The sequence below is a fragment of the Artemia franciscana genome, chromosome 7 (assembly GCF_032884065.1).
Source record: "Artemia franciscana chromosome 7, ASM3288406v1, whole genome shotgun sequence".
NCBI lineage: Eukaryota > Metazoa > Arthropoda > Branchiopoda > Anostraca > Artemiidae > Artemia > Artemia franciscana.
Window position 1 is genome coordinate 35,300,858 of NC_088869.1, and position 18,592 is coordinate 35,319,449.

Consider the following 18,592-nt stretch of genomic DNA (forward strand, 5'->3'; position numbering starts at 1 on the left):
CTTTGAACAAGGGTTATGTAGCTTTGATACTAGCAGTCTCGGACATCAGAAAGAAACAAGCTGTATCTCGTTCTACCGGTGTCTTAAACATCAACTTAATTGGCCTGATCTTACCAAGCGTATGTTTACCAAGTCTAACTGAGTAGCTACATTTCGCAGGGCAAAGTACAAGTAGCTTGTCGTTGAAAAATTTGCAATCGGTCTCGTTTTGTTGTCTACGAGATGACAAAGTAGCGTCTTCAGCTAAACCAAACACGATCAGGTTTTTTGTTTTTCCACAAAATCTGACACATAAAATGAGCTCAAGTTCGAGCTACTGACACTGATTTCTTCTCCCTTTTTTTTTACACATTTTTCAGTTAGGCTTTTTTCCAAGCTCTGACATTTCACTCCTATTAGGTTCTCGGTAAAATACTGGACGTCGGAAAGTGTGCACTTATTTTTCAGGTCATTCTCGATTTCAGCTACTTTCCGTTGGAAAGGCTGTAATAAAGCGAAAAACTTATCCTCCATCGCCTTAAATGACGTTTGAATTTCACCCCTCAAATATCTTTAATTTCTGCAGATGTCAGCCCTTGGTTGATCGTGTTTTTCTGTTGTTTACATACGGGGCAGAACCAAAGTGACCCGAGCCTCCGAGTCATTTTTGTGAATAAAATTAACAATTTATTTCATATAACAATATAACATATTGTTATACGTAATATAATTATATTGTGTAATATAACATAAAACAATATAACATATAACATATAACAATTTTATTTCAATTGTTTTATACAATGGGGGCCCGTTGGCCCAAGAAATTAAATAAATATGCCTTAAGCTGTGCGAAAAGATTTTTCGGACCTCCCATTCCAATAAATCAGATTTGCCTTTCTTCTTTTTTATGAATATTGGACCTCTCCAAGAATCATGGACAACCAAGTTTTAAGACGATCAGATGGAAATCTAGTTGGGTAATTTAATGATCCAATTTTCAATGGGCTTGTGTTTCCAACCTAAAATTTGTGTTTACATTAAGTCTCCGCTGGGCCAAGGATTCAAAAATTTAATTCCCGAATCAATACCAAAGTTTTTGGCGTCTTTTTGACCACCCTTATACACGAGGTTTCTAGGCTGTGCTTCTACCTTTTTTTTTTTTTTTTTTTTTTTTTTTTAATTAAGGCTCAGGAGCTTTCAGATGAAAGTCTAAAACTGTAAGTTTAAAAAAATGATATGGATGGCGAAAGAAAAAACTCCAATTCATTTTTTGAGGAGCATGTACCCCCGCCAATTCTTGTAAATTATAACCCAGGGGCTTTTGTTTATAAGGTCTAAACATAATTTACTAAAAACAGATTTTGAAAATTAAAAAGCCCAATGATGGTAATTGAACAGTTATTTGATTTGTAGATTTATGTTTTTTTTTTGTTTTTTGTCCTTAAATCGAGTTAATTGTCCTTTCAATTTGTATTTTCCACTTATTTCGTTTTTTAACAGATCTGAGAGGGAAGAAAATGAGCCTATTTCTGTGCGTAAAAAGACCCACCTCCATCAAGATTTGAAGATTTGTCTTTACAGTTTTCTTGGCTAGTTTTACGTACGATATGAAATTCATAGTGACAAGCCTGTAAGGAACTGAGAGGCAAATTTCACGGACAGTGCATCGAATACGGGATATTAAATAAAAAAATAGTTTTTTTTTAACTGAAAGTAAGGAGCGACATTAAAACTTAAAACGAACAGAAATTACCCCGTATATGAAAGGGGCTGTTCCCTCTTTAACGCCCCGCTCTTTACGCTAAAGTTTGACTCTTTCTCTCAACTCTACTTTTTAAAACAGTAAAAACTTTAGCGTAAAGAGCAGGGCGTTGAAGAGGGAACAGCCCCTTTCATATACGGGGTAATTTCTGTTTGTTTTTAGTTTTAATGTCGCTCCTTACTTTCAGTTAAAAAACTTTTTTTTTTTATTTAATTTCTGAACGTTTTTTAGTTAATCCTTGTTTTGATTTTGGTTCTCCGCAGATGAATAATTAAAGCGAAATTTGCATATTTATTTATTTGGCTAAATGGCTTTCCCATAGTTTTGATCGAATGATTATGAGAAAAAAGGAGGGGGGAGGAGGACCAGTTGCCCTCCAATTTTTGGGCTACTAAAAAAGGCAACTAGAACTTTTAGTTTTTTACGAACGTTTTCATTAGTAAAAGATATACGTAACTTACGAATTGGTTTACGTAACAAACTTCTATATTCATATGTTTTTATTACGTATATGAGAGGGTTCGCCCACTCGTCAATACCTCGCTCTTTACATTAAAGCTTAAATTTTGTCCCCTGAATCACAAAGGCCGTAGAATAAATAGTCGAAATTACTAAAAATACTTTAGCGTAAAGACTGAGGTATTAGGAGGAGGTAGACCCCTTATATGCATAATATTTTCTGTTCGTTCTACGTTTTAATGCTACTTCTTACTTTCAGCAGAAAAAAACTTTTTCATTTTTTTTCATTTTTTTTTTTAAATAATGCTAGAAAATGCTGCGCCCCCTTCGTGGAAATCTTCTTCGCCCATGACAAATTCCTCCATGGAAAGTTTACCCCACATAACCTTCTCTTCTCAACCCCTCCTCTTAACCAAAAAATCCCCCTGAAAACGTCTGTACATTTCCCAATAACCATTACTATATGCAAACACTGGTCAAAGTTTGTAACTTGTAGCCCATTCGCAAACACTATATGCAAACACTGGTCAAAGTTTGTAACTTTTCATTTCCGTTCGAATGAGCCCTCTCGCAAAATTCTAGGACCACTGGGTCATTACGATCACCCTTGGGAAAAAGAAAAAAAAAACAAACAAATAAACACGCATCCGTGATTTGTCTTCTGGGAAAAAATACAAAATTCCACAATTTTATAGATAGGATCTTGGAACTTTTACAGTAGGGTTCTCTGATACGCTGAATCTAATGGTGTGATTTTCGTTAAGATTCTATAACTTTTAGGGGGTGTTACCCCCTATTTTCTAAAACAGGGCAAATTTTCTCAGGCTCGTAACTTTTGATGGGTAAAATTAAACTTGATGCAGCTTATATATTTAAAATCAGCATTAAAATGCGATTCTTTTTATGTAACTCTTTGTATCAAAATTCCGTTTTTTATAGTTTTGGTTACTATTGAGCCGGGTCGCTCCTTACTACAGTTCTTTACCATGAACTGTTTGATGTAGAAACCCTAGATAATGCTCATTTCTAGAGCTTAAATGTTACATCAGCATTTTGGGTACTTACGTATTATCCAGACCATACTCAAGTTCTCGATCTGAGTAAAACCGGTTTCCCTGTCTCCATTCGGAGACAATTAGCTTAATCAGAGTGAGATAAACTACTATGCAGGTGTATTTTAATGAAATACTTATATATAAAGTTGGTTAGGCTAGGTATTTAATATAATGCTTTCTGGGTGGCCTCCTTTCCATGATTGTTTATTACAGTTCCCATAATTAGGTAACTAAAATATTACATTTTCAGCAGATTTTGGTATATTTCATTATGACTAACATAGCTATATTTCTTGAGTGTAAGGGATAATAATAACACTTCAGTACCACATTTCGTCTACGAAAATCTTGGAGACACATTAAATACTGATGGAAATAAATTTTCAGGCTCGCTGTTTCTTAAGGTGCATTTCCGTTTCGAGGTTTTACGAAAAAAACATTTTCATCAAATAATAAAATAAATGAAAGTATTTTTCAACACAGCACGAAAAAAGCAGGGTTTTCAATTGACTGGTTCGCTTGGTGTTTTGACAATAAAACCCCAAATGCAAACACGGTATTATTGATCAACTAGTCTATAAAAGTACACAAGTCTGCCTAAATTAAGGCATTTGTAACTTTTCTGATGTCATCATCGTCAATCCAAACTTCTTATCAGACTAGCCAAACTTCCTTTAAAGAAAGTTGTCAGCTCCTCACTTCCTTTTATTTCAGAATGATGGTGCGTCAGCTTCCAAAAACATGACCATATAAGGTATTGCTTAGCTCTTCACAGTCAAAGACATGGAACGAGTATTGAAATCGGGTTAGTCGTTTGCTAGCTCTTCTCTTGTAAGGTATGGGGATTTGAAATAATATGAAATTACGTTTCTTTAGCCTGTATGATGTTTCGTGAATTAGTGTTTATGTTACGAAGTGGCTTTTGATGCAGCAAGAGTGGGATACAAATTTGGAGGATCTGTCTCAATTTCATTAACGTAGATATATTATGCGGAGATAATAAGTTTTCGTAGGCTAGCTAATTCTCTGAAGCATCAACAGTAGCTTAGGTCTATCATCACTTCCTTTGGTAAAATTCTAATCCATTGACTTTTTGCTATCTTGGAAAGTATTTTACCCTTCCTTTTAATCATAGATTAAGATTTGGTAACAGTGCGGTTTATCTTATCATTTCTGTTGAAGCTTATAACATTATGAAATGACAGTTAGTGTAAAGTAGGCCTAGGCTAAGTGTAAAAACAACTTAAAACAAAATGCGGCCTAAGCAATGTTTTTTAAATTAGGCTATTCCAGAATCCTGTGGCTACGCCATATTAAGGAATTAGGGGAGAGAGTGCAGCTAAACTGGAAGCAACTAGCTGGAACGTTGTTCCAGGGGGGAGTGGCCCCCAAAAATTTTGAGAAAAAATTCCCCTCGACTATCCGGATTGCCCACCCCCAATTATGGGGCTACGCCTGTGGCAACTGGTTAAATCCAAACAATGCTTATGCTTGGCTTCGCAATAGCTTACATCCTTTAGTATGTTTAAAGTCTATAAATTTTTCAGGTTTACTCAAGTCTTTACCAACTTTAAATAAAAATGTGTGACGACGAAGTTGCCGCATTGGTCGTTGACAATGGCTCTGGCATGTGCAAAGCTGGATTTGCAGGAGATGATGCCCCTCGTGCCGTTTTCCCCTCCATTGTTGGCCGTCCTAGACACCAGGTAAGTTTTTTTGTGCATTAGGCTACTGTGTTTTAGTCACTCTAAAGGTCTGGGAAAGTATCTTCGGTCTAGTGACCTTCTCTGACTCTTAATTGGGATATTGACCAACTCCTGAAAGTTTCGTTCAAACTAGCTGAACAATTTCTCGAGTTAGTGAAAAGCAACTAGGCCTACATGCTTGTACAATTTTACTTTCAGTAGTATTTTGTAAATTCAGGTTAAAAAAAAGTTTTCAATAAAATTCATGTGAACAGAAATTGCCCTAAAGGGTATCCTTTGCTTCATATGCCTATATGTGACTAGACTAGAGGCGGTTTTAGGGGCGAAAGAAGGATACTTGCCTCGGGTGCTGAAATTTTAGGGGTGCAAAATTTCAAATAAATGATTTAACGGTTCTAATCATTTTATAATTTCTAAAGTTTTATTTTTATTAAGTAAAGTAGAGGGCACAGTTGGCATAAGGTATAAGTAAATCGATTCAAAAATTTTCATTTTTCTTATATCGTTCAATGCCATTTTGAGTTTGGCATGACAATAATTGGGAGACAGAGGGGGTGGGGCGTTAATCAATATCTTGTCCTGGTGAAAGAGGAAACCAGAACCGTCGCTGGACTAGGCTAGTGCTCTACTAAAAGCATTTTTGGGTGCAATAAATGCAGTACTTGCAAGTATTTTATTTCCTGATGGTCTTTAAAAAAAATTGAATTGAAACTTTTATTGGCTATAGAAAATGTGTATAAATAAGCCTTTTATTCCCAGGATAGTAGAATAAACAAATCTTCAGTCAGATAGTTGTTGTATTAAAGGTTCGTTCTAGCAGCAGTTACAAAATAAGTTCAACCTTAGCGTAAAAATACTGAATTAGGGGGGCGGCACCTCTTGGGGTAATCAACAGCCTTAGGACTACATCTGTATGTCTTAAGTTTTAAATACCAATCTTTACTTTTACTTGAGAAAAATTGTTTTCCTATTTAATTAATGTCCGTTTTTTATATCATATTTAGGATTATACTAAATACGGAGTGGGATTAGTGCCACCTTAAATCTTGCTGCCTTTGCATTAAAGTTTAACCTCGTTATATACGATTCCTACTAAAAACTACAAAAATCGTTACAAGAAGGGAACTGATGACACTCAGCTTCTTGGCAGGGACGACATGATAATTCCAGTCTTTTTTCAAAACAAACAACTTTACAATCTTATCATTCTACTGCTACCTGATTTATGCAAATATTCTAAAAAATTAATTGACACAAACAAGTTTTCGTTTTTGGCTAAGGGTCCCGAACGGTGAAGGCGGAAAGACCCAACGAATTAAGCTATAGCTAATTAAAGAGTACGCCCTCTTTTGAAATTAATTATATTTGTCTTGAAATTGATACTATTCACTTTTTTAGATTTAAGTTTATTTAAATAAAACAGATTTATCTTTTACTATTCGACTAGTTCTATTTTCGGCATTTATTTATTTCATATAAATCTCTGTAAATTCTTTCCATCAAGTATAACAGAAGCTTTTTTAATACCAGTTTTATCAGGGAGCTGTTAAATTGTTTTAAGTAATTTTTATTCCACGAAGTACAAACAAAATGTTGTCATCCGTCTGTTACTATGCGAGTGAAAGTGAATTCTACTTATAGGGAAAGTCTAGTGATGATTCATACGGTCTCTTTTCCCCTTATTTTGGAACATCATCGTAAACTTCTCATCGATTTCCGATTCCTATAATAATCAAGCACTTGGTTTCAATGGAAGTTGGAACCTTATGCTCCTTTAAAAACCCACATACCTAAATAAAGCTTCAAGCGATTAACCAACTGGTGTTTTAACGGACAAATTTAAATGGCACGAGGAGTTAGACACTTCAGTCCGAATCGTTTATGCTTGCCAGTTCAGGGTTGAGTGTGCTCAACTCAAAATAGGATAATGGCCAATTAAACCACAAAGAAGTTTTTCAGAAACGGAGCAATTTGCTTATTTTATTTAAACAGCATATACGTTTCTTATAAAGATTTTCATTTTAGTTGGTATTATATTCTCTTAAGATTTTTTATCACATAAGGTGGCTGGCAAACAAGCTTGTGCACATGGATTTTGTGTGGGTGAGGGGGTTTCAAGTACGTGAAACCCCCAAAATGCCATCTACAAGAAAAATATATTTGATAATGGGTATTTCAGTGGGACAGCCCTAAAGGTTCTCATGTATTTGTTCTTGCTTGAAAACCTGGTAGATAAATCTGAAAAGTGCCAGTGTTTGCCATTCGTTTGAGCTATTGTATGTCTTGTTTTTGCTTCTGTCTGAGATTATATATTATTTCGTTTTTTGTACATTTTGTTCATATATTTAAGCTTAAAAGAATAAGATATTATTTTTCACATTGACCTCCCCCCTTCATGGAAAATGGTGTTTACCATTTATATTTGTTTCATTTGAAAGAATCGTGATTTTTCCTTAGGGTGTCATGGTGGGTATGGGTCAGAAAGACAGTTATGTTGGAGATGAAGCTCAATCTAAGAGAGGTATCCTCACCCTCAAATACCCCATTGAACATGGTATCGTCACCAACTGGGACGATATGGAGAAGATATGGCATCATACCTTCTACAATGAACTTCGCGTTGCCCCAGAAGAGCACCCAGTTTTACTCACAGAAGCACCCCTTAACCCAAAAGCCAACAGAGAAAAAATGACTCAGGTAAATGCTTCTTTTTAATAATAGAATTATTTATGGTTTCTTACTTTATTTTGCTTTAAGTAAAAGGCTTATTTGGTTTACGGATTACATGCGTGCTTGTGTTGTCTTAAAAAAATTCTGCAACCATCGGCCTAAGGAGTTGCAGAAAATCGGGCCTCTAAGAACTAATTTAGTTATAAACTACATCGCCACTTGCGGATCGGTTCAAAATAAGTGTTTCTGTTCCATCACAATTGTCAACAATCGTAATCGACTAAATACAAATTTTCATTGTTATGAAAATTCATTTCTTCGGTGAAAAAGGGTCCTTTTTTATAACCTTTTGCATAGAATCCGGTTATGAAGCGGCATAACAAATGATAATTTGCGAGACAAAAGGAGCTGGTAAAAATTAAGGTAGTTGTTAAATATCCCAACCCCACTCAAAGATTTGATCTGTAAGATCTGAGAAAAACGGGTTGTCTGTCTGCAGTAGGTTATAATTAGCTTAGTCTCTCTGATAAAAACTACGATGTAGATATATTTTTTTTTTTATCAAATATTTAATACAGATTTGAGTCGGATCGGTATTTAACATAATGCCTTTTGCGCAGCCTGCTTTCATAATTCTCTTCTGTAATTTCTATAATTTTGTTCCTAAAGTATTATATTTTCGTCAGATTTTGGTGTATATTAGGATTAACCTAACTTCACTTCTTGGGGTGGGGTCGGAGTATTTAACAAGTACCGAAATTAATATTTCGCATCGCACTGAAGTAGGGTCAATTATTGAGGTGTTTTTGCTATGATGCATTGTCAGAGGAAATTACTAGTGTATTTTATGCGCGAGATTTTAAAATTTTGTTGTACAAAAATAAAATTCGTTAATTTTGAGTTCGATTTTTTTATATTTTAGTCCAAGTCATGATTTTCTGGGAGTTACTCCTCAAATCTGTAAAAGTCAAAGAATTTCACATGCCACTGAAGCTTTTTTGTATTTTGCCGTTTAAATGGGAACATCTCATTTTAGTGGTTTACTCATGTAAAGTTGACAATGATAGCTTGTCCGTGATATTATAAAATTTCTGGACTCTTGCTACGTAAAATGTAAATAATTTTGCCTTTGAGGCTCGGAAAATTCCTTTTAGATCATCTGTTATTACCATTTCAGTGCTCGTTCAATGACTCCATTTGTAAATAGACCATGAATTAATTATCTTTCTCACCCACTTCAAATTTTTAGGTAGTTAATTTAAACTGTGAACAATCTAATGAAGTATCGAAAGCCCCATAGATAGATCTAATTTCATTGAAGTACTGGAATAAGCATATGAAGATCCCCTAATCGAGGTCTCTTAAGTGTTTTAATAAGTGTTAAATCAAAAGTCGATTTGAGATTACTTTTCTATAGATTATCAGATTCTCAGTTTTATTAATTAAATAAAAGTTTTATTTCAAGGCTACGTGAATTGTTCTATCTATAATACTTTAAAAAACAATATAAATCTTCATAAAATAATTTTCTTTTTAGCTTACCCTATCCCGTTCCAAATTGTTTTTTTTTTTATTGAGAAAGTTTTTTTCTCTTTCTAGTATTTTTTTTTATTATTATATTATAAATTTTGCGTTATGAGATCTTTAATTAATTTGTGTTTGCCGCAATATGATGACATATAGATGACTTGCGTACTTACATTGGTGGTCCTTGGGTACACACTAAACTGGAAAAATCCAAAATATTTACGACGTTCTCATAGTTCCTATGGCTTATCAGCTACTTCCATATCCTTAATATTCTCCCACACCTTCTGAAAGAAACTATTTCGCATTGAGCTCAGATGAACTTGGTGCAAATCTAAATGGCTCAGTACAGGGGCACAGTTAGAATTGGTATTGTGGAAAAACAAGGAGGCAGGACCGTCATTCGAAAGATGTCCTGTTTCGAAGCAAGATGTTGCAGTGTTACTGCAAATTGTAAATCCACAGAACTTGAAATTTTCATTGTTGCTATTTTGTAAATTATCCTGTCCAAGTGTATAGAAGTCATTTATATTACAGATCATGTTCGAAACATTCAACACCCCTGCCATGTATGTTGCCATCCAAGCCGTGCTTTCCCTCTACGCATCTGGTAGAACTACTGGTATCGTTCTTGATTCAGGCGATGGTGTCTCACATACCGTACCCATCTACGAAGGTAAACAAACTAACATGAAGAATCTTTTCTTTGTGAATTCTTATGCTCTTTTTCCTTGGGGTTAATGAAAGCTCGAAATAGACCGTAGTATACTAACAGTAAAATTTTTATGAATTTCAACAGGATGGTGTTTTTAGGTAGTGGGTCTCAAACAGCGTTAAACGTGGTCGAGGCCGAAGGCCGATAATTCGAGTCCGTTGATTTTTGGATTGAAATCAAGTTGCCATCAAGCCATGGCTATTTGGAGAAAAAGCCAATACAGATACTATGAGTGAGAGGTGAAGTTGGCATTAGGCTTTTCAGGATTATGTAAAAATTGTCATTTTCCCTTTTTGATAGATACTCTTATCATCCATCCATCCTAGGGCAGAATTAAGGTAGATAGTCATAGAACTAAGGGACGATCGAAATTTTTGGGTTGACTCATGACGGACATCTTCTTAATCAATCGGCTATAAATATTACAAAAATAACTTGGTTTTCGATATGTAGGCTATATTCTTGTTTAATATGTATCAGACAATATACTCGGCCTGTCGAATATTGTCTGTTTCTGATCAGTTCCAGTTGATGCCTATCGTAAGCTAACGTGAGTTTTTCTCTTTTTTATTTATTTTTCCGTTGATAACCTATTAGCTTCAATATTCCTGTTTCTCTTTGCATTTTTATTGTTCCTATTTACTCTTTCTTGTGATTCGAAATAACCAAAAGTGTACTAGCTTGTATCAAATTTAACGACTAAAACTAATTCAGAAAATTTAGCTATCAATCTTAAAATTCTCCTTGGTTGTTTTCAAGGACAGGGGGGGGGGAGATATACTAATAAAAATTACGCAACCAATACAGCTAGTTTCTCTATTGGCAATTATGATGGTTTCAGTTTAAAGGAACTTCATAAGGATTAGCTAGTCTGCTAAATTCTGCATTGCTGTTTGACCTTTGCTTTTCTTTGTATATTTTCCTTATGTAGTATTGTTACTATTTTATACGGGCTTGCAGGATTTCATTAATAATTTTATCAATCTGAATCTATACTTCGCATCAAATTGCATCAATGGTTTTTTTTGTGCATAGGGTTTTTGTATCCATAGGCTCTGCTTTGGATTGCAATGCATTACCCTTGTCCTCATAGCCCTTGTGGCTTGTCGCCTTTTACTTATTTATATTCTTGCCCGACCATGCACCATTTTGTTGTCGTAACGCTCAATTTGTTGTAATAGAGCTATTTTTTGTGTAGTGTTTGTTGATTACTAAATTTGGTAATTCAGACTTGTGTGAGCAAAAGCATAAATGGTCAAAACTTTCTTGCCAGTCGTTGCATTTCCTAATTTGGCATGGAATAAAGATGTCCAAATTTGGAGCTGTGTTTAAATTTAGGTGGGCGTATGAAATTAAAACTAGTTTTAAGTTATGCTGTTAAATGTATATGAGAAGAAGGCTATCTGAATCGGAATGTATGGCAACGACTAAGTTAATAGAATCCGTGTATTTATGTTGAGTAAACATGGAAATGTTACCCGAGGTACCATCGTTTGGAGAGAAGTCAAAAACAATAACTTTGTTTTATTTTTTGGGGGAGGGGTATATATAAGGAATTTCTGATGAGTTTCCGTCAACGTTTTCCTACGGTATAAAGTGTCCACCTTATATATACGAGATACAGTGCTTTGCGACTATCTGGATTTTTGTTAGTACCTTCGAATCATTCTTGAAAACATTCTAGGGCCTGCTGGACATTAGAAAGAAGCCATTGCCCTTCTCTCAATTTTACTCCTGGTTCCTATATGCCCTAGGCATTAAGATTAATGAAGTTTACAAAGACAACAACTGAGTTATCCCCATTCCACTCCAGCAAATAAGATAAATGCCAAAAAGACTGATTCGCTATTAAATGGGAAGTAGTAGTAATATTGTGGATCTTTTTGATCCATACCACACCATTTTGAACCACGTACTTTTTGAATATCCTTACGTATGGTTTGCCAAGAAATTTCGTTACCTGAGAAAACAGGCACCAGAAGACCATGGAAAATCACGTTAAATTTGGCTACCAAATTTTTGGAAAACCTACCTTGCCAAAACTATACAGAGTGTAGCTTAATCACCGGTGTATCCAGGATTTTATTTTCGGGGGAGGGGGGATTAATCCTTTTATCATTAATTTGGTTTCTTCAAGATGTCTTCTTTCTGGACGACATTAAAAGCAGGGATTTTGAAAAGTAAGACAAGTTTAGTGTTTTAAAATGGTCGCCTTACACCTCTTTAGTATTTTTTTTGCTTTATTTTATAATAATACCTTGCCTTAACCATTATAGGCTACGCTCTTCCACACGCAATTTTGAGATTGGATCTTGCTGGTCGAGATTTAACCGATTATTTGATGAAAATCCTAACCGAGCGAGGATATTCCTTTACCACCACTGCTGAAAGAGAAATTGTTCGTGATATCAAAGAAAAACTTTGTTATGTCGCTTTGGACTTTGAGCAAGAGATGGCAACTGCGGCCAGCTCAACGTCTCTTGAAAAGAGCTATGAGCTGCCTGATGGTCAGGTAAAGATCTAACATAATACGAAATAAGCACGCTAATTGTTTATTTTAGTATTTTAGCCTCTTCTTTTATTGGTTTTTATTGTTTTGATTTTTTTCGACATATTTCGCTGAGATGTCTTGGAATTTAGGGGGTCCAGTTAGTTTTCACCTCAGATAATACTACATTTTTGCTTGTAGTACGAAGAGGGTAGGAGCCAAGAATTTTTCTGTAGATAGGCTAAAAGCTAGGATTCTTTTTTTGCTTGGGGACAATTGTGTAACGTATCACTAGACAGCTTTGAAACATTAAGGTATGGATGTCTTGGGAGAGGAGATAGCCCACTGACCTTATGTATGTATTCCTACTACCCTACTTGTAATATGAGAAAAAGAAGGAAAATTAGAGCTATTATTGTTGTTAAACTTGTTTATCGGGTGGATAGATACGGAAGAAACAACATTTCCGTCGAAATTGATGAGATGTATCTGTGATTTTCAGCAAAAATTCAACTACATTTGTGCGTAATTCCAGTTTAAGTTTATAAGGATTGATTTTATACATTAGGATTATTATATTCTTTACATATAAGTTTTACTATTAGGAAGACAGACTTGCTAAAACAAACCTGGTCTTAGTAGAAACGATAAAATTAAAAATAGACAGTTTACTACCGATTGTTTTTCCAATTTTAATGTTTGATCCAAGGCGTAATGAGGGAAAGCGTGTGATTAAAATTTCCTAGGGTGTCAGTATTTATTTGTGTATTATTTGCTGTATTTCTTATCTTTTGCTCTGTTTTATTCTTCTTTTTGTTTATCTGGTAATTTTCTCCTTTAATGGTATAATTTTTACACTTTGTTTAACCGCCATTGTGCTCATAAGTATATGTCATGAAAATAAATCTGAACTCATTCTTATTAATTTTAACAAACTAAACAATAATTTAGTTTGACTCTCCTTAATAAAATATTCTAACTGAAGCGATACTCACATGTTTGCAAAAAGAAACAAATGAACAAAGAAGTGGGCTTAAACTGCATACCTTCAGCTCACTCCTTTTGGAAAGTGATAACAACCTGCTTTTTTATTCATCTAAAGTATAGAATTAATTGTCAATGTCAGCAACAGGTCTTGACAGGTCAAGCATTATACACCATGTTTCGATACGAGTTACGCGTTAACAAGTATTCTGTAACAGATAGCTGATGGTCTTTGGGAAGTCAAATTCCACTTCTTGTGAATTGCTCAGTGTTTAAAATACATATTCTTTAATTAAAAAATCAGCGTAATTTAGTTCCAAACTTGAATTACCTTTAATCAGTAATTAAAGTGTGTGGAATGCGCTGCAATTACTACGTTTATCTAAAAATAGAACATAAAGTTAAAGATTTTGCACTTCATAGATATTATTCTACCTCTTTTCCATTTATGAACCCTTAACTTTTATAACAGATTTTATTTAGACAGTGTAGATTTTATTCAACACTTTCCGAAAATTAGCTTTTCGGATGCCATTGTTAACTTTTTGGAAGTTGTATATGATATTAATAAGTTTCCTTTCGTGCTGTTACCTCACCCTCCTTCAAAGAAAGGGGTTGGCTACTCCACTTGAAACCTATATAGTTTGACGTCAAGTATTGAATTAAGTTCATGTTTCACTCCCAGTTCATAAGATACAAAAAAGTGTGTCAGAATATTATCAGTGACTGTATATTTAAGTCAAGTAGTCGATCTAAAACCCGTAAATCCTGTCTAAAGTAAACTAAGAAAATTTTTCCTCAATTAATTACTCGCCCTGTTTGCAGGTAATCACTATTGGCAATGAGCGATTCAGATGCCCAGAAGCCTTATTCCAGCCATCCTTCCTCGGTATGGAATCTTGCGGCATTCATGAAACTACCTACAATAGTATTATGAAATGCGATGTCGACATCAGAAAGGACCTTTACGCCAACACCGTTTTGTCTGGTGAGTTTTCCTCTGATGTAGTTGTATCTTTTTTAATCGTTATTATTATTTAGGTATCAAGCCGATTTATGTCATGAAGACAAACGTATTAACTATTTCTTAAATTAAAATTGAAACTACGGTATACGTGAGCTAGTGGGGAATATAATACACGAGGAGAAAATTGGTAATATGATGTATATACAGACAGAACTCAGAAGTAAGAAATTGAAATTTCAATTAAAATATTCAGATTAAACATAAAATTAAGAAAATGTACCCACAAAACTTCAGTTAAAAAGTCATTATTTCTTAAATTAAAATTGAAACTATGGTATACATGAGCTAGTGGAGAATGTATTACATGAGAAGAAGAGCGGTATTATGATGTATATACAGACAGAACTCAGAAGTAAGAAATCGAAATTTCAATTAAAATATACGGATTAAATATAACATGAAGAAAATGTACCTACAAAACTTCAGTTAAAAATTCAAACGTCTTGGTTTGGTAGACAGCCAGACTTTCAGTAATTCATCGGTTTTCAGCTCGTCAGTCTCGCAGCATATCATGACGAGGGGATGCAAACGGCAATCCATTGTTGTACATAAACCTGTCATAGTCATAACCAGTTTCAATTTGCTGAAACCTATTTCCATCATGTCATCAGTTGGTGGGCTGTCGTAATTCTCTGGTAAACTAATCTGAGTGGAAAATATCAATTTGACAGAATTAATTTCACGGAATACGGCCCCAAAGATCGTGTGATAAATTACTAAATGGCTTTCAACCTAAGTCCTGGCCAAAGATTGTTCGGTACGCGGCTTAAGAAAAGGGGAGTTATTCGTGGATTGCATCGTCCCAGTCGCTCACTAGGGCTCTGAAAACACCGTAGAATTTTTTAGCGTAGAACGATTTCCGGTCATCCAGCAGGCTGGCTTCAAAATTAAAAATTGCCTCTGAATAAAGAGTTGGTGGATGTTTAGGACGGTGGATGGAACCTGTCTTTGGCTATTGAAACAACTTTTCCGCTGCTGCTTTTGATGCCTCAGTTTGCCTCTTTCTGATTCGGGTCAAAAAGAAGAGCATCTAAAAGGTCGCTTGTCGGCCTGAGTTTTGTGTTTGCAGTCACCAAATGAAACTGTTCAGCCTGAAGCTTTACTCCAAGAACCTTCGTATTAAGTATGACTTGTCGTATGAACATAAGCGTCACAATGAAATCCAAACAGGTAATGTGGCGGTAACTTGGCCTTTCTCTGTTATTATCTTGTCTTTGCTCTATTTTATTAGCTCTTCCAGAGCTTCAACACTGGTGGCAAAGCTGGACCACGACACTGTCAAACTGTCCAACCTGGACGTCCATTGTCATTGACAAATTCATCCGCTTCTATGCCAATTTGGCATTCTCAAGCGCTCGTTTAAGCAATAACACATTCCATCTGTAAAGGAGACGTACAGTTCCTGCAAGCTTTCAAGAATTTTTTGGACTATAGGACTGTTGCTGCAGGCGTATTCCACGATGAGGTTCTCTCTATGAGCCATGCATCGAATGTAGCGTACTTGTTCTTCCACTTTGGCTGATCTTTGTTCCTGGACATCCTGTTGAATACCAGGAATAATGCTTGCATTACCCTAGTTATGATGCAAAAGTGCCTCTTTGCTTATGGTGTCTTTTTTTAAAACCTCTAGAATTTTGTCGGCAATAATGCATGGGCGGTTCCATTTTTTGGGGTGCTGATGCGGCAAACCGATTGCAAACAACCAGTTCGCCAGCTAAAAGTCATTTAGGCTTGCCTTTTTTATGTGAAAAATGGTGTTGTGCCGTTTATGATAGACGCTATTGCATATATTCATGCATCCCAAGCACTTCCTCTTTATTTGATTCATTTTTAAATTCGACATAATCAATTCCTTTCAGAAATCTGCTCTTTTGTAATGAGATCAACCATCCAACTGACGTAATTTGCAAATTTGAGACTGAAAGACACGTGGGTCTTTTGGGTGGGCGTCACTTTCTTTATCACCCATGGCTTATATTTCACAAACCACTTGACCTGTTGGAACTCGTGGCTGGGAACTTAACGTCATGCTAGTAACTAGTACTGGGCGCGACCGACTGAGGTTTTTGCCTATTGTTTCCAGTCGGTAAAATTACTGAACTTACCGACCGTGATCTAGATTTGGTATATGTCATGTCAGTATTTTACATGTTCTTTATTTAACCGGATAAAAAAAATCACGGTATGAGCTGGTAAAACCACTGCGTTTACCAACCAAGATCGAGATTGTGGTAGATGTCATGTCAGTTTTTTCGTAATCTATATAATCGAATGGAAAATTTTGGCGGCGTCTAAAAATCGCGACGCTTCGCGCCAGGAATTTACTGACTTAGTTATTTTTACCGAATGGCTGAAAACATAAGGAGGCCCCTTCCCTCATAAGAGACGCCTCTGGTCATAAGTTGTTAGTTTGATAAGACTTTTGTTGCATAAGAAATAATTTCGACGAAATAAAATAAAATTAGGTATTTTTTCCAAAAAATAAAGGGAAAATAGCTCCCAAAAAAGAACACGATGCTGATAAGTTTTGCACCAACAAATTCAGTGAGTCTGATAACTCTGATGCATATTTTCAAGCGTCTATGTGCAAAAGTACAAAATTTTGTATCTTATCAAACATGTGGTGATAGAATGCCTTCATACGGCTCGTTTGAACATAAGTTCAAAAGTTCTAGTGTCCTTTTAAGCAAGAAAACGATTGTTACCAAAGCACAGTGTCGATCTGTCGTGTTGTTCTGTAAAACAACAGGGCCAAAATTATACCGAGCGAGAAGCTGTTTTTTAGCGTCCCAGTTGGTGAGGCCATAACGCAGATTTACCCGTAATTGACTGTCACGTTGTTGGTAATAGCTTCGTCTGATTCGTCTGATTTGAAGAGTCACTGGTATAAATTCGATCTAAATCACCAACAAATTTCCATGTTGTTCGAAGGATTAACGTCTTGATTAATTGCTATAATTAAAATAGGGTCTAATGGTGCTCCATGTAGTACGTCATTGTAAATTAGTTACATATTGTGCTTACAGGGGGAACAAGGTAGTTCGGTGATTGGAGTAGAGAAGTTTCTAAATTAATTAGAGAATATCGACAGTCAAGGACTTTCTGCCTAAAATTAATTTAATGAAAGGAAAGTCTGGAATACATAAGTATATTGGCTTAAACAATATTAATCGGTGGCGAATTTATTTATTTTTTTTTCATCTAGAATACAAGCCGAAATCACCCATGCGTTAAGACTATAAGGACTACTAAAACTTTTCGTCTTAGTTCGAAATTTTTAAAATACAATTACTGTTTTAAACACGACGGGGAACAAGCTTGAAAGATACTTTTGGAGCTATGTAGATTTTTGCCTTTTGCTGTCTAAAATAGCTCATGTGAGGCTATTGCTTAGAATTAATTCATGATGTCGTTATTAAGCAAATTTTAACGTACTGTTTCTTGCAGGTGGTACCACCATGTACCCTGGCATTGCCGACAGAATGCAGAAGGAAATCACTGCCCTTGCACCATCCACCATGAAAATCAAAATCATTGCCCCGCCTGAGCGTAAATACTCTGTATGGATCGGTGGATCTATCCTAGCTTCCCTCTCAACATTCCAACAGATGTGGATTTCTAAACAGGAATACGACGAATCTGGACCATCCATTGTTCACAGAAAATGCTTTTAATCTGCTTATGTCCAAGAGTGAACATGCCACCAAATGTGATCTTTGTTAAAGAAATTGAGTTGAAAGATGATTAAGGTCATCATCATCTTATGTTTAACCAAATTAAACCCGTTTTTTGCTAAGTCATTGAACGATTAATAAATTTCTTAATACAGAGGTGGTACTGCGTTTGGTTTTATGCTGCTAGTGTTCATTCAACGCCCTCATATTTAATAACAAATTAAGACGGTAGAAGGGGGTATAATATGAAGCGACTCGTCTTTGAAATGTAAAGCAAAACAAGGATTCTAGATCAATTGGCAAACTTTTTTCTTCTTGTTTTCCTAAGTTAGTTCAGAGACTTGTTTTCCGGGCACCCACATTTTACACGGGGTTCGACACATGTTTTGCAGATTATCGATTTGAGTCACGTGTTCAACGCGGCGAATGTCTTTTCAGAGCCAGTGTTCAACCATGCTATTCTAGCGCATTGCAATTTGGAAGAACCCATGTCCAACACACTTGGAACCCGTAAAATGAAAACGCTTTGAAGTTTTGCTGGGT

General features: G+C 35.5%; 1 protein-coding gene across 2 annotated transcripts; it reads left to right on the plus strand.

Annotated features, from left to right (window-relative positions):
- The first annotated feature begins 4,005 nt into the window (after positions 1 to 4,005).
- Positions 4,006 to 18,205, plus strand: LOC136029203 (actin, clone 403). 2 transcript variants are annotated; one of them, XM_065707352.1, is made up of 7 exons: positions 4,006 to 4,094; positions 4,806 to 4,964; positions 7,422 to 7,661; positions 9,699 to 9,837; positions 12,153 to 12,388; positions 14,174 to 14,336; positions 17,823 to 18,205. In XM_065707352.1, exons 2-7 carry the CDS (start codon positions 4,839 to 4,841, stop codon positions 18,047 to 18,049), a joined length of 1,131 nt encoding a protein of 376 aa, XP_065563424.1. In that variant the 5' UTR covers positions 4,006 to 4,094; positions 4,806 to 4,838; the 3' UTR covers positions 18,050 to 18,205. The 2 variants fall into 2 exon arrangements, with proteins under 2 accessions (XP_065563424.1, XP_065563425.1); XM_065707353.1 differs by lacking the exon at positions 4,006 to 4,094 and adding an exon at positions 4,169 to 4,235.
- The last annotated feature ends 387 nt before the right edge of the window (positions 18,206 to 18,592 follow it).

Coding starts and splice junctions, on each gene's coding strand:
- LOC136029203 (XM_065707352.1), top strand. CDS start 4,839: ATGTGTGACGACGAAGTTGCCGCATTGGTCGTTGACAATGGCTCTGGC. Junction 9,838..12,152: donor TACCGTACCCATCTACGAAG/GTAAACAAACTA, acceptor TAACCATTATAG/GCTACGCTCTTCCACACGCA. Junction 12,389..14,173: donor ATGAGCTGCCTGATGGTCAG/GTAAAGATCTAA, acceptor CCCTGTTTGCAG/GTAATCACTATTGGCAATGA.